Source organism: Numenius arquata, chromosome 6 (genome assembly GCF_964106895.1).
Source record: "Numenius arquata chromosome 6, bNumArq3.hap1.1, whole genome shotgun sequence".
Taxonomy (NCBI): Eukaryota; Metazoa; Chordata; class Aves; order Charadriiformes; family Scolopacidae; genus Numenius; species Numenius arquata.
The window spans coordinates 6,994,707-7,009,435 of NC_133581.1; the positions used below are offsets into that span (position 1 = coordinate 6,994,707).

Consider the following 14,729-nt stretch of genomic DNA (forward strand, 5'->3'; position numbering starts at 1 on the left):
TCATAATGGTAATTTCACCTAGCTTCCAGTATGATACCAGCCACAGCATTATCTACATCGTTTCCTGCACTGAACCCAAAACCTCACTTGCTATCTTGATTTCAAGTGATGAGAAATCCGTAACTATTTCTGTGATAAACCTAGATATCACCATTCAGCAGTCTAGGGAGATCACTTAATTTACCTAGATATTTTAATCTTTATCATTGGGGCTCTGGCTGTAATAATTCACAAAAGATAGTAACTGCAACTCAACTTTCATTTCCCAGTAATTAAAATCTAGTCCTCTATATTACAAGTTCTCTTCCATTCTGCTGATGTGAGAGTCATTATTTTTAACTACAATAACTCATTATCAAACAGTCAGGATGATCTACTTTGTTTGGCAAGGGATACATCAGCTTTCTTTGCTGGCTACTTGCCACCGTACGACTACTTCCAACATGCAACTTTCACTTTCAGGAAGGCTGCAAGAGGAATAAAGCCTGCATCTCACATTTTACAGCTAGAAATCCTCAATCCAGGTCTTATCTCTCTACTCCTGATGGCAGGAACAGGATGTGGACAGGGCTGGTTAATGTAAAAATTGAAGGACAGATTTTTTTTTTACCAAAGTAATGAGGAGCTCTCTGTATCTTCATATATGATTTATGCTCTTCTAAATGCCAATTAACAAGGCAAAGCCATAGGCATACAGGCACTTGAATTTCAAGCCTTTACCCTCAGAACAGCATTTACTGAAAAGCTGTCTCAAGGTTGCTCCTTGAAATCTATCCAGAAGTCTAGCAGAAACAAGCAACAGCTCACTCATTAAAGGGAGTTGCATGAGAGAAGCAAAAAGATAAGCCAGAATGTCAACCTAGTCTGATCTAACCCACAACTGCCTTTTGAGATACTTGACAGATTCATCGAACTGAGAAGTAACGTAGAAGAGTTACGGGGTTCAGACCTTCTGATGTCCATGTGTATGTGGGGAAGAAGGAAGGTTCTTGTCCATCACATCAAAAACACTCTTTGTAGAGGTATAAAGAGTTTGGAATAAGTGTGACTCTTCGTACCTGTATAAATAAATCTATGTTTAGACAATCACACAAGTCCATAACTAAGTGTTCCTCATTATCATTTTCTTAGCACTAACAGTGTTTCCTAACAACAGTTCTATCATCTTACTTCAGCAATTACTGTATTTTCTTTGACACTTGATAGCAAAAGATTTTCTTTGTACCATTTAACATGATCCTATTCCTTTTTATTGCTGCAAGACAAAGAAAACCAAGAGTTTTTCTTATATATCCAAGATGGCTGTTTCATACCAACTCATCAGAGTCATCTGAACTTCCTTAAATTGTGACATAAGGATTACTCCTGCATAATACCAATAGGCCAGTGCCTTGAGGAGACTGCCAGTTCCCTGCAGGAGCCAGCAGAAGCAGCTGAACCGGTTTGTCAAGATAAAAGCTATGATAATTAGCAAGGACATTGCCATCTGAATCTGAACAGGATTCCTGTGGCTGGAAGTGGGTTTAAGTGTCAGAAGCATCATTAATCATTGGTATTCTCTCTTGTGTGAAATTACCCAGGTCGCAACTCTGTCAGGAAACAGTTCTCCCCTCCGGGAAGCGAAGCCAAGGTGCTCTCTTGAAGCCCCAGCTGCAGCTACAGTTAAAAGCCAGAAACACAGGAAGTCTTCAGATGAGCTCAGATATTTTAAAATGCAAGGAAGGGTGCAGTTACAGCACACATGTCAAGGCTTAGCTGAAAAGTAAAGTTACTGAACAGAAACTTGGTTCTGTTTTACTTCAAACCAGGACAACATGGAGCCATCACCTATTTTCTGCTTGAACATTTTCTAGCTGTGACTGCACACGCATATTCTTCACTGAACGCTGAAGTATTTAACATGTAAATACAATATTTGTTTAGCATGTAAGGAAAGAAACTTGTTTAATTCTGTTTGAGCAAGACCTTCTTACCATGGACTCAATAAGCTTCATATTCAAATATGAGAAGTGGTTAGTTGTCTTTGATTGGAAGATGACCATTCTGCTGGTTTGACACAACTGTCACAATTAAAAAAAATATGATAAACTTTACAATATCCAGGTCCTTACACTGTCATTACCGTAAGGTCTGGGATAGGGGAGGGATTTCATAAGCGTATCTGCCTTCCACATCAAGACAATTTCCAGACACAGAGAACTCTCTTGAGAATCATACAACAGATGAGTCTTACCATAGTAATTTATTTCTTAAAAATCTAGTTTATTGCACTTGTCTCAAAGCACAAACAAAACAAAAAAACCTAAATACAGAAACAAAAGTAAAAAACCCATCCTAATTTCATTAAAACTACCCTAAAAAGTAGTCTGAGAAGAGCTCTTGACACCAATTTTAATATTAATGACCATAGCAAGGTACAGAATTATACAGTAAACAAACAACTAGCAAGCTCAAGCCATTACTAAGATGACTTCAAAAAATGTAATACAAAAGTGTCACTATTAAATAATGCCATTGTACTTGAGCATCTGGTGCTTGGCAGGGCATAGAGAAGTATTCATGTCCCTTCTCCAAAGTGACAGACTCAGGAGCTGCCACAAGATACTTTTCAGCTGAATTTCAGCTTCTTTGGGGTCCTCAAGATACCAAGCTACGCTTTCTTAAAACAGACTGGGTTATTTCACACGCTGATTCCATTACAATCCACTGCCAGACAGGCTAAAAAAACCCTCTGGGGTAATCTCCATATACGGATGAGATAGCAATGAAGCAAACATATCATCTGTAAAAGGGGAACAAATCTGTCCTCCGTGTAAGACTGAAGGATCAGACTGAGAACTGACAGCCAATATCACAAGTGCTACTTAAAAAAAAGTGACACAACTTGGTTCTCTCACCACCGATTCACATTCTCACCTTGCACCACGTTTGTTCCAAGTTTAGTGCAGTACACACAGGAATTATTCTGAAAGAGAACAGAGGTTAAAAAGAAAACACATCCTTTTCCGTATGTATTAAGTTCTCAAAACAGAAACATCCCCAACTTTTCAACTCCTGGCCTTTTCTGAAGCTGGCTCTTCTACAGTATCGGTTAGCAGCTGCTTAAAACATTCTGATGATTTATAAGCTTAGAATGAACACAAAATAACTCCTCCGCCTACATACTGAACTGAAGTTCTCTCATCTATAGTTCTATTGCTTAAAAAAGATGAGGTATCTTTCAAATAAGATTTAGAGTTTAAAGAAAAATAAACTGCAAAGATTAACTTAGGTTACTTCCCAGTTCATCACATACCTCTGCTGCAACATCTGTTAAGTAATAAGACACTTCAAAATTTAGCTAACATAGCTAAAAATGAGAATATTGTTAAGTATTTTCTCACAATATCACAATTTTTAATGGGATATATAGGTAATTCTATGAATTACCATTTTTTCTTTTAATACATCTAAGTTTGGTACTCAAAACAATTTGAGTCCAAATGTTAAAGCACTGGCTGGAGGCACAAATACAGCACAACAGGAATTATGAAAGCTGCCTTATACATTCCTGCTTTGTACTACAAACCCAACATGCAACTTCTTCCTATTCCAAAGTGGGACTTACCCCCCCAAAAATCTCTCAGCTTCCTGCTGGCTGGGTGAAATGGGCACAAGTCCCCCTGACATTAGGTGTAATCCAAACCCCTCCCTTGTGAATGAAGCCAAATTATGAACCAAATTTCTAGAAATGGAAGGTCAGTATAGCCTTGCAGATTATTTATATGGCAATGGATCAAATTAAGTCCATTTCAATACCAATGCTGTGTAATCGTGATGTTCTGAGATCTTACTTAGAAATATTTTGCCATATTTTCTTCCATGCTGCAAGGGAAAATAATTCTAAATATATGCACAATAGTCGGAGAGCGTTCCCATCAGTTTGGAGTTCCAAGTACAAGAAGAAATTGAGAAATGCTTAATGTTTCTGCTGTAGAGAAATATTTAATGCAACAGAATTCCTTCCCAAAATAAGTACACATGTATTAGTGTGCATGCTGTTGTGAAATAGTCACTTTCATTGCTAGTAAGATTAACTTAAGAGTTATATTTCCAAAGGAGCTTCTACAGTAGTACGGTATAACAATTGCAGTATGCCACACCTAAAGAGTCTCCCAAGAGATAATGGAACAAACATCAGAACTCACAGTTTGGGGGCTATTTAACAGGTCGGTTTTTCAATACAAAAGTGCTAATATCACAGGTCCAATATGAGTGGCTTTTAGATCCAACATTCTGTACATACATTACAGAAATTCTGTATGTCCATCTGTTTTTTTCACTGCTTCACAAGCTTGAGAGACTTCATATCACTTCCCATTCATCTTCAAAATCATCAGGGTGAAGCAGAACAGAAGTGTCATTATTTTTCGGCAAACTATGCGAATGGCTAAAGGTCTTAGTGAGGCGCTGGAGGAGGGATCCCGAAGCACTGATCGCCCACAGTTCATCTAGAGGGGTCACTGCAAAGCATAAATTATCCATCTTTTAATTAAGGTAGCAGGTTCCAACTATAAACATTAAATAAATAATATTTGGATCTATTTTCCTAATTATACCCACAGGAGGTTTTTACTAATGTGAAAAAAGCACCCTTGGTGAAACTCTCACAGTCAACAAAGCATTTCGATTATACAGCTCTCCCTGCATGTGGTCAGCTTGAGCACCATCAGGCAGAAGTCAAAGCAGACATCACCACGTTTTGGGGACTGTCACACAGCACCAACTTGCCTGTTAAACGCGAGACATTTCCAGGAATCTTCTTCCAGTAGTCTCCTGCTGGATTCTTGTCAGTAATGCCATATCGACGAGCCACATCTCCATTTGGACAGCGAGCCCAAACGGTCCTTGTACTTATAGCCAGCTGACAAGCCTGCAAACCTAAAGATAATTGGACATGGAGAGGGAATTGTCACAGGCTTTCTTATATACTAAAAACACTTGCAGAAAAGTTTATTAAGAGAAGACAGCAAGACTGTAACAGTTTTTATGTATTCTTATATTAATCTAGAGAAGAACTCTGCATTGTAAAAGGCACAAAGAAATACCTGGTTTTCCAGGAGGCTTTCTAAGGATTGCCAAGAAGACTATTTAGGACTACCTATTTCCTTACACTGACTTTAGGGGAGTTGAACAGAGTAGATGCTGTTCAAATCTGGGCTTCTGGCCAGATTCTGTAAGCAGAATATCAGAAGGCAGGCCATTAGGCCACTTGCAGTACATGAAGCTGCATATGAACATGCAGCCAGTGAAGAAAAAAACTTTTTCATTGCAGATTTTGTACTCACTGCATCTACTGACCATAAGGATATTACACTATGGATACACTTTGTTATGCGGCCACAGCCACAAGCAACAATCAATTAGAGGATCTTCAAAACATACTTTTGGAGCCACTGCTGCATTTTACTACCACATAGGGAATAATTCGACAGTTACAACCTTAGTTTGTCTAAAAAAAGGTTAACATTATAAACATGGTGGACTTTTTATTTCTTCCTCTTGACAAGAAAACAAGTACTCTGCAACTAAGTGCCATGCATTTATGCAGTGAAAAATCTTCAAAAAGCAGACAGCATCAATAAACAGCTATTTAGAAAGAAACAACTAAAATTTAGTTTTATTTACCGGCAAGGCAAAAATGTAATTACCTAATCTAGAATGCATCCAGCACGCAGGATTAATAGAAAGATGTGCAAAATAGCATTAGGTTTTTGTTAGCCACATCTAGGTAGGAACCCCATATTGTATCACATTTAAACACAAAACTTCCCACAACACAGTAGTCTCCTATTGCTTAGGAATACTGCTTTAGTTCTAACTAAAAGGGAATGGTACCATTTATTAATTCAGTGGCAGGAGCCTGAAATAACACACAACGGAAATTCATCCAAAAAATCAGATTTCTCTTTAGTTAACTACTTAGTGTTTTTAAGTAAAACCAAGGCCTTCTTTCAAAGATAACCCTCATCAAATACTTTACTATGTTTCCTATAAATAATCACACTTGATCGCTGAGAAAAAGATTTGATTTAAGCACTGTTATCTAATTTAAAAAGCAACAGGGGAAAAAAAAAAATCAACAACCACCCAACACTGAGAAAATGGCAGAAAGAACAAGGGACTGATGCATTAATTTTTACCTGGTACATGTTCCCAGTCAGTGCCTACAGGCATTTCATCGGTAATTCCAACTCGTACATGGACATTCCATTTGCTATCAATTGCCCACAACATCTGATCATTTGGACTTGAATGAATGCTGACCAAGTTGATTCCTACTGGCTATAAAAATTAAGCACAGTATTTAAACTTTGTACTATTGTATCTTTGTACTATTATATTGCTTGTTCATAGAAGTACACAAGGGAAGTAAAACATTTACCAGATACTAAAGACAGGAAGAAATTTAATTGACATTTTATTTGTTATTGTGTAAAATTACCAATTTTCCAAAAAGTCAATCCCTTCATAAATAGAAAAGGAACATAAACAAATGCCTGTGGCAGGGGGGTTGGAACTAGATGATCTTTAAGGCCCCTTCCAACCCAAACCATTCTATGATTCTATAATGTCACCTAAAGTTACTGATAAAGATATTCATATTTAATGCTCAGCATCCAGGTCTAATAATATCAGTATTTGCTTAACCACTGTTATTCCAATCAGATACAGTTTCGACTGCAAGCTGAAGATGGAATTGCTCCATTGAAATGTCCAAAATGCAATATTTTCCTCTTGGCTAAGTGCAAGTTTTCCTGAGATAACTAAATCTGTGCTTTATTTCTAAACATATACAAGCAGTATATATTTACAGTCTGAATGTCTCCTCTTTGCAATGAAATGATCTGTGTTCTTCCCTGTACTCTATTCTACAGGAATATGGCCGTGGAACTCGCTGCAGACCACTGGAGCAGCCACCCCTGCAGGAGAGTATCCACAACACTACCTGTTGGCAAACCCAAGTGAAACGCACTTCCCATTCTGCTCCCAGGCAAGACCCTACTTTATCTGCTTCTATGGGGTTTTGCCTTAATTGCTGCTCAAAATCAGTGTTATTGACCACGATGTTGTACAGATGTCAAAAACGGTGATTTTGTAGCAAAACATATCAGCCAACAGGTTTAGTGAATGCAACTATTCTGCAAGACATGTACTTTAAATAAAACACAGGTAAGAACAAGAAAAAAGGTTTTTGTCCACATCAGCCCTGTAAAGCCATTGAAGACGACAGTAAAGATGCCCTAAAATGTGTCATCACCTCACAAAGCACTGCGTTTCTTGCTTTAGCTTCATCGGCATAAGCTGAATTTCCAGTGTGATAAATGCAAGAACAACCAGCTCTTTGCATGTATAAACCCAGGAATACAGAAGCATTATCTGCATGTGTACATAAGCACACAACCAAATCCCAGACGGGCCTTCCGCATACATAACAGTTACCTGCTTTGGTTCTGTTATTAAAATTCTGGTCCTAACGTGTCTGACACAGCTATAACCAAGTTCGACTTGGATCACCAAATCTATCCTGTCTATTCAGGCTGCAAGGCCTCTGGCAGACTGTCTTCTCATGTTTGTGCTCTCGTTAGGTACTTGCCCTCTGTTGGAAGTTTGAGGCTGGTAGAGGCTTGAGGAAGCGTTTACCTCTGGTTACAGTAAATTCACAACGGCTGCAGTTTGAACACTTACAGTAAGACACTAATTGTCCTGAAGAGTGTTGACTACATAGAATATATAACTGCCTGGCTACATTCAAACTGGTATTCTGCCATACTAGAAATAAACTACACTACTGTGTTGCAAGAAAAACAAACAAACCAACCAACCCCAAACCCCAACAAAAACCAAAACACTCCAAAACCCCATACAACTCTCCCCTCTGGTCTTGCTGCCTTTTCACTGGAACTTATCCTCACTCCTGGCCCTGTTCCTGGTTCTTCCTTCCATTTTTATTTGCTTTCTATGGTGACTGCAGCTGACTCCTTCTTACTTCACCCTGCTCAGCTCCCCACAGCACCGTCATGGGGTGCGCCTCACTACTGTGCTGCTTCCCGCTTCATCACATCCCTCTCCACATTTCTGCTCTTGTAGTCTCATGTTTTAAAGGCAATTAATAGCTTGTGCAGACTGCACATAACAGGAAATATTTCCTTTTCTTTTTTTTTTTTTTTTTTTTTTTAAATCTACTTATCTCCTCCTCTCTGCAATGTTCTTCTAACAGAGCCACCTCTTCCTCAGATTGAGGGCTTTCTGCCACTCTTCCCCCATCTCCTTCACACCACGAATTGCCAGTGTGTCTGTCTGTGCTCCACCTCTGCAATACAGTTCACGTTCCAACTACAGTCCTTCACAAACTGTGCCATACAGCTTGGCGAGACCCTCATTACTGATGGGATTTGTGCACCTTGCTCTCCACTGTCCCATGTCAGGATCCCATTCCTCTCTTCCTCTGTCCTTTGCCTAGAAAGGAACTCCCTGAGAAAGAACTGGAGAAGTATTTCCACCCAGAAAGACTGAGTGGTTACACCCAGTACCTAAGCCTGTACTTTACTGCACATTTATAGCTAGTGGAAGCTAAGAAAAGCAGACAAAACACCCAAAAGGGCTAGCATGAAAGGAGTCGTGTGATGCTCAGCGAGGTTGCTTCTGATACCACTGCAGGTTCAAGTATAATCACAGCAATTACCCTCTACCTTATTCGACAGCACCAACATATCTAAGAAACAAATGGAAATTATCAAGTTCAAAGTAACATCTCTACAAGCTTGGCTAAAATTCTTCTCATTCTTTGTATTTTCTAAGTGGTCTCCTGTTTCCTGTTCAAGTTTCCCTACCTCTCTGCGTGTTCACTTTTGGTGTCTCTTCCTTTTTCAGGCTATTTATCTCTTGCTGATAAACTCACATCAATAAAACAGTCCTCCTGTTCACTCTCGTTATGCGGGATCCAGGCAAATACACTGATGGCAGCATCTGATGCTCTTAGCAGAAACCAACCCACTCCACTGCAGCTTTCTGCCGTGACACAGACAGTAAATACACAACTGCCAGGACAGCTAGTGATATGATAACACACAGCAGCTTTGGGCACAAAACAGTGACAAGACATTGGGAAATAAGTACAGGCAATTCTTAGAGCCTGCTGCAGAGGTTTTACCTCTGGGTTTTGTTTGGTTTTGTTTTTGTGGTTTTTTTTTTTTAATCCAGAAAGCAGCCATGTACAACAAAAAAGTGTTCTCATGGCTACCACACTAGGGTAGATAAAATTAATTTATAATTTTCTTGACATAATAACATACCAGTTTTTGGCACAATCATACTGACATAGTCTCAGATATCCTTCATTTTCACTAAGCTTTAATTGCCATAAGCGTGCTTTAAGTATTTTATAATCTATATAACAAGAAACAGATCTCTACAGCAGCAGTTAAAGATTAGAGTTCCCTCACAGCAGTAGGTATCTGTGCAAATTTATAAATCTGCTGATAACATTTCAGAGACTGATAACCATGAAAACTAATGAATTATTTCAGCATAACCTTTTCTCAGCAGGTTTAACTTCCACTAGCATTCATGAGATTTATAACTTGACTGAGAAATATGTCATATTTGTAATTTACTGAAGAGTTTGGAATTTTAAAGAGTTTCTCAGCCTTCCGCCTCAGACGCTGACACACCAAACTCTTATAGGTTTATCCACAATATTTTAGTTTTTATAGTTTATCCACAATACTCATCACTGCGATAGACAGACTTGTTATAGAGCATTAATGGATTCAGTGTTATCTGATAAAAAATGGTAGAACATTGTTTTCCTTTTACTTGTGGTGCCAAAAATTTCTAAACTCAAAGAAAACCTCAGGAGACTGACTGTTTTAGCTAAAACCAGAATGCAGATCCTCCTGCCCTCTACTCCTGTACTTCAGCTACAAAAAGCCCAGGCTCTCTCTGTCTTTTGAGGATTTCCCACTACAACCATGGACCGTGACACACACCAACTATGTACTTTTCAACACTTAAAACTACATCCTAAGAGCTGTGCATACTTTTATTGTCCGCTATAAACAAACAAAATAGTTTGCTAGCAACACATGCACCTGATGAGAAAACAGTGCTGATAAAATGAAGTAAACTTCAAGGAAGCACTTAACCAACAAATTGTTAAATCACATCAAGAAATAGTGTTTGTGCTAAACATATTTAAGTTATAAAGTTTTTCTTTAGCTTTATGATTCTGTGCAAGTCACTTCCTCTCTTTCTGCAAACCATGGAGAAATCAGCTTCAATGTAGGAACTTCATTTAAACAATAGTATCTGACAAAATCCAAAGTAAAAACTAATGCAGTTCCCTTCAGTGACCTGCTACTCAAAAGTTTTGTCTCAACGTAACTACTTGGTCACATCTGAACCCAAAACACAGTGATTCAACTTCCTTGTCAAGGAGGAAAGGACAAAACACACACATGCACACACACACAGAAGGCATCAGAACATTTCCCACGTCACTTTTCAGGAGCAGAGTGCCCATGTATCAGCAGACCTCCACTATCTCTGTTCTGCTGCAAATATCCAGCACCAGGAAGACTAAACATAACATTGGCAGTCTGTCCAAGCTCGATCCTTTTTATAACAGGCTGGTGGCTACAAGCAGCACAAATGTTCTCCTCACCTTCAAAAGACAAATCAGAAACACCTTCAGCTTGTCCAGGCCAGGCTGTAAGAAGGTCAGACCAAAGATGCTTCTCACACCGTCGAGCATTATCTGTAGATCAGACTAGTCTCGCTATTTTCATTGCTAACAGACATCTAGACCCTATTAAGTAGTATAACAAACAAAGACTGTAACTTAGAGAGAACCCCCAATATAGGTCTGACTATTTGCATATTATTTTCAGAGCTCCATTTGAATGAAGGTTGTAAAGCACTTTCAGCATTAGAGATACCAATAAAGCATGAGCAACGCAAGAGCAGAACTGACCAGAATGTTTTGCATTCAGACTTTGAGGAGAACAGCTTGCTAAATGAAGTGCCTCTTTTTTCTCTGCAGAGAAGTTCAAGGCAATATACAAGAGCAGGAAAGATGAATCTATGCTTAGTCTTTCTGGAAGCCACGTGTTCTTCAGTCATACTGCCACTGAATTGTCAGAAAGAGATTACTATTTATTGACAGAAAAACTGGAGCACTATTTTCCTCAGAAGCCTTAGAACAACACGAGCCTTTCCCCCACTTTCTGCCTTTAGAGAATCAACAGATGAGTGCCTTTGCTGGATCTCTCCAGTCTATGGCTGGCACAATCAGGAAGAAAAGACAAAGCCAAGGAGTCAATTCCTTGACCTCTCCTTTGTCAACTCTAAATTTTTTATTCCAAGGGTTTTTCTTGTAGAAATATGGGAAAGACTACAACATACAGCATCAGATCCTAGAAAAGGTCATACCCAACCCATGCAACTATTCAACATGATAAAGCTCAACAGAACAATAGAATAGTTTCAAAATCTTTAGTACAACTGTTCCTTGCAAGCAATTAAAAAGAAATAAAATTTAATGCAGTCACTTTAAAGATCATACAAACTACAGGCCTACTCAAGTTTGCCCAACTATCTCCTGGTCACGCTGTCTTACACCTAAGATTATAAACCATAGTGTAGGAGATGACGAACTGTCTGTAATTACCACTACAGGTATTTTTAATAACATACTGAAAAACTGAACTATCAGGACACGAAAAACTAGGTTTTAACAGAAACGTATGTTAAGTAAACACTACGTGCAACAACTTCCCGTGAAACAACATAATTTCGCACAAGGTAATAAAAACCTTGTATAAGCAAAGCTCTGAGTAACCAAGGCATTTTTTTGTTTTGATTTGTTTTTTTAAAACACACCTTTAACAAGCATCAGCAAAACACCTTCTCACGCAGGCTATGCCAGTAAAGTGCACCTCTCTCGTTTTTGAGACTTAAATACCTCACCAAGGAAAGTAAAGCATTTTTAAGGTAAAAATCACCCTTGCGTTTTTAACTTCAGCCTCAGCTCTGCTTTGCTCGGCCAATTTTAAACAGTTATTAAACTATTGCTTTTTCTGCCATTTTGCTTCTTAATGTTTGTCCATAGTAATTAACACATTTGTGATGAAAACGACACACACCTTTGATAGTAACAGAAATTCCCATTTCATTACTGCACTGCTTTATGAACAAATGCATATAACCTTTATGTGTTACAATTCATTTACATAACCAAGTGAAAAAAAAACCCACATCAAAACACCTATAAAAGAAAACTCCACTAACTTGGGGAGGGGATAAAAAAAAAATAATTAAGAAAAAATAAATAATTCAACAAATGTTGACCAATTCTGAAAAGTTACAATCCAAAAGGATGGAAAATCCATCCTGTAAGTCAGAGGAACACTGGAAATGCACTCTGGATACAAAAATTACTACTCATCCAGTAATACTCACCCAGTGCTAAAGCTCTGGACTAAGTACTGCCCCAGGTAAAGCGCAGCCCCCAAACACAAGGCTGTGCAATGTGTTAAACTGCTGGATAAAAACAATAGTATTCTAGGGGTCAGGGATCAGAAATGAGGTCAATGCTTCCCAGAGTGCAGATGTGAGGATGTTTCCAGTACTGAACAAATGCAAGTATGAAAACAGACAGTTCTCCTTCCCACAATTTTTGGTTTCAGTGTAAGCTAGTCTTGTCAAAAAGCAAATACACCACCTTGAGATCATATTTCAAAAGGATATGGAAGGATCGTCTACTTGGTTTTCTGGGTGTATCTCATTTTGTGCATTTTTTGTGATCTGAAGCTTCTGGTGCTGATAATAATTGCTATCTAATGTGACAGGCTACACGCACGCTTCTCTGAACATGGCGATAGCAATGCCTTAAAACAAATATTAGAAGGCTAAAACTCCAAAGCAGAAAAATGCAGTGAAATATAGTGACAGCATTTTTCTTAACTAGCAACAAAAAGGAAGATAATAAGCACTGAACTGAGCTACGGAATCGGTGTGAGGCAACTTTAGTAAAAATGCTGGAATTGCATTTTTTTCAGTATCTAAAGCACCTTTTATGTAACTTACAATTTCTTAAGAAAGGCATGCCTGTGAAGAACAGTACACATTTAAAATTAAACATCATGGCATTCTAAATCAGCTGAACAAAATAACACTGCTGCAGGAGCTTTGATCTCCTATTCTTATTTGCAACCCACCTCGATAGAGCTACTCTGACTACTGCCAGTTTTTCTCTACGTCATCTTGAAAAGCGCAGTCCTCCAGGAAAAATCCTCTCCCTATTAACGTCTTCAGAAGACCTCGCATGAGTAAAGATAGATGGAACAACAGATTAGCTAGCCTGGTCTAGAGATAACCAGAAGGTTTAATGAGTGTGTTACCTCTCCAACCTAAGCAGAATTGGTCTAATCAAAGATATTTCCTCTGCATCTCGTCTTAGCACTCCAAAGGAGAACTCGAAAAGATAACCTGTGCCACAGGTAGGTAATGCGAGCTACTCTGTGCTCATCAAAACAACCAGACTTGAAAAGAACAGTCACATGGATTAGATGCCATCACCATTAGTGATGGTGTTGCACTTTGTTGTTTTGTGGGTATTTATTTTTGTCAGTTAGGTTGATGGTTGCACAAGATGATCTTGAAGGTCCCTTCCAACCTAGAAGATTCTGTTATTCTGTGATGCATCAGAAAGAAAAGAGTTTTCCATAGCAAGTACTTTCCAAAGTAGTGCGGCTGATTCTGAAGTAAAAGTTAAGACGCATTTTTCACAGAAAAATCCCTCCCCCTCCAAATATTCAATCCTTGAAGATCATTTCAAACAAATCCCTCCCACGTTTCAGCTTTGATTTTGGTTGGCACCTACCAAAAAAGATTTAATGGCAAAATCTGATCTTGAGGAGCGCTCACCACTTCCTCCTGTAAGTATCACTTAACACAAAACTGGCCTTAATAATAACAGAAACCTCACTGCAAAATGCAAAGGCAAGGCAAGTGACGGAGGAAGAAAGTCTCCAGACTTGCATTAAGTATTCTGTAAGGTAAGCAGAATTTTATTCAAAGAGAGGAAAGGAAACAAAGATCATTGACAGCCATTTCTAACAAGTCACCACTCATCCGTAAGGCACAGCCAGGCTCCTCGCACTGAAGGTAGATTAAGAGAATGGAAGGTATTGAAAAGAAATTAAATCTAACGTGGATCAATTTTGCAGAATTACAGAGAAATTTCCTAAATTTCAAATGATATTTTCAACTACCACTTGCTTTGCAGTTTTAACAATTTTTGAATGACAGTGAAAGTGTGAACAGCCTTAATTTTGTGTGTGAAAAAAAAAAAAAAAAAAGATAATCTCCTCCTAGATTAGTAAGAATTTTGATTCTCTTATTTATGATACCAAGTTTAAAGAGACAACTAATAGGTTGTTTATGGAAAAAGCAGTAAATCAAAAGTTTCTCTAACTCGAAATGCACATACTGCAAGAGATCATTTTACAGCCAACTAAGTTTAAGTGAAGCAGTGCTCTTCTGCTCTAGGAACTACAAAGGATATACAGCAGCCAAATAGCAAATATCTCCTTAAATAAACCCCTTTTACTCCACAGTTTGGACAAGCTATGTGGAAACTCACAGAAACCTCTCAATTTAATAAAATTGCTTTTTCAATCCTATTC

The 14,729-nt window shown here is 38.4% G+C and overlaps 1 protein-coding gene across 1 annotated transcript in view; it reads right to left on the minus strand.

The window, feature by feature from the left end:
- Window positions 1-3,960: 3,960 nt before the first annotated feature.
- Window positions 3,961-14,729, minus strand: part of TECPR2 (tectonin beta-propeller repeat containing 2) — a 43,378-nt gene continuing 32,609 nt past the window's right edge. The window contains exons 18-20 of the mRNA XM_074148996.1: window positions 6,183-6,324; window positions 4,771-4,920; window positions 3,961-4,502 (exon numbers count right to left, since the gene is read on the minus strand). Of these exons, the coding sequence (XP_074005097.1) occupies window positions 4,345-4,502; window positions 4,771-4,920; window positions 6,183-6,324 (450 nt within the window). The 3' untranslated portion in view covers window positions 3,961-4,344. The remainder of the gene's footprint in view (window positions 4,503-4,770; window positions 4,921-6,182; window positions 6,325-14,729) is intronic.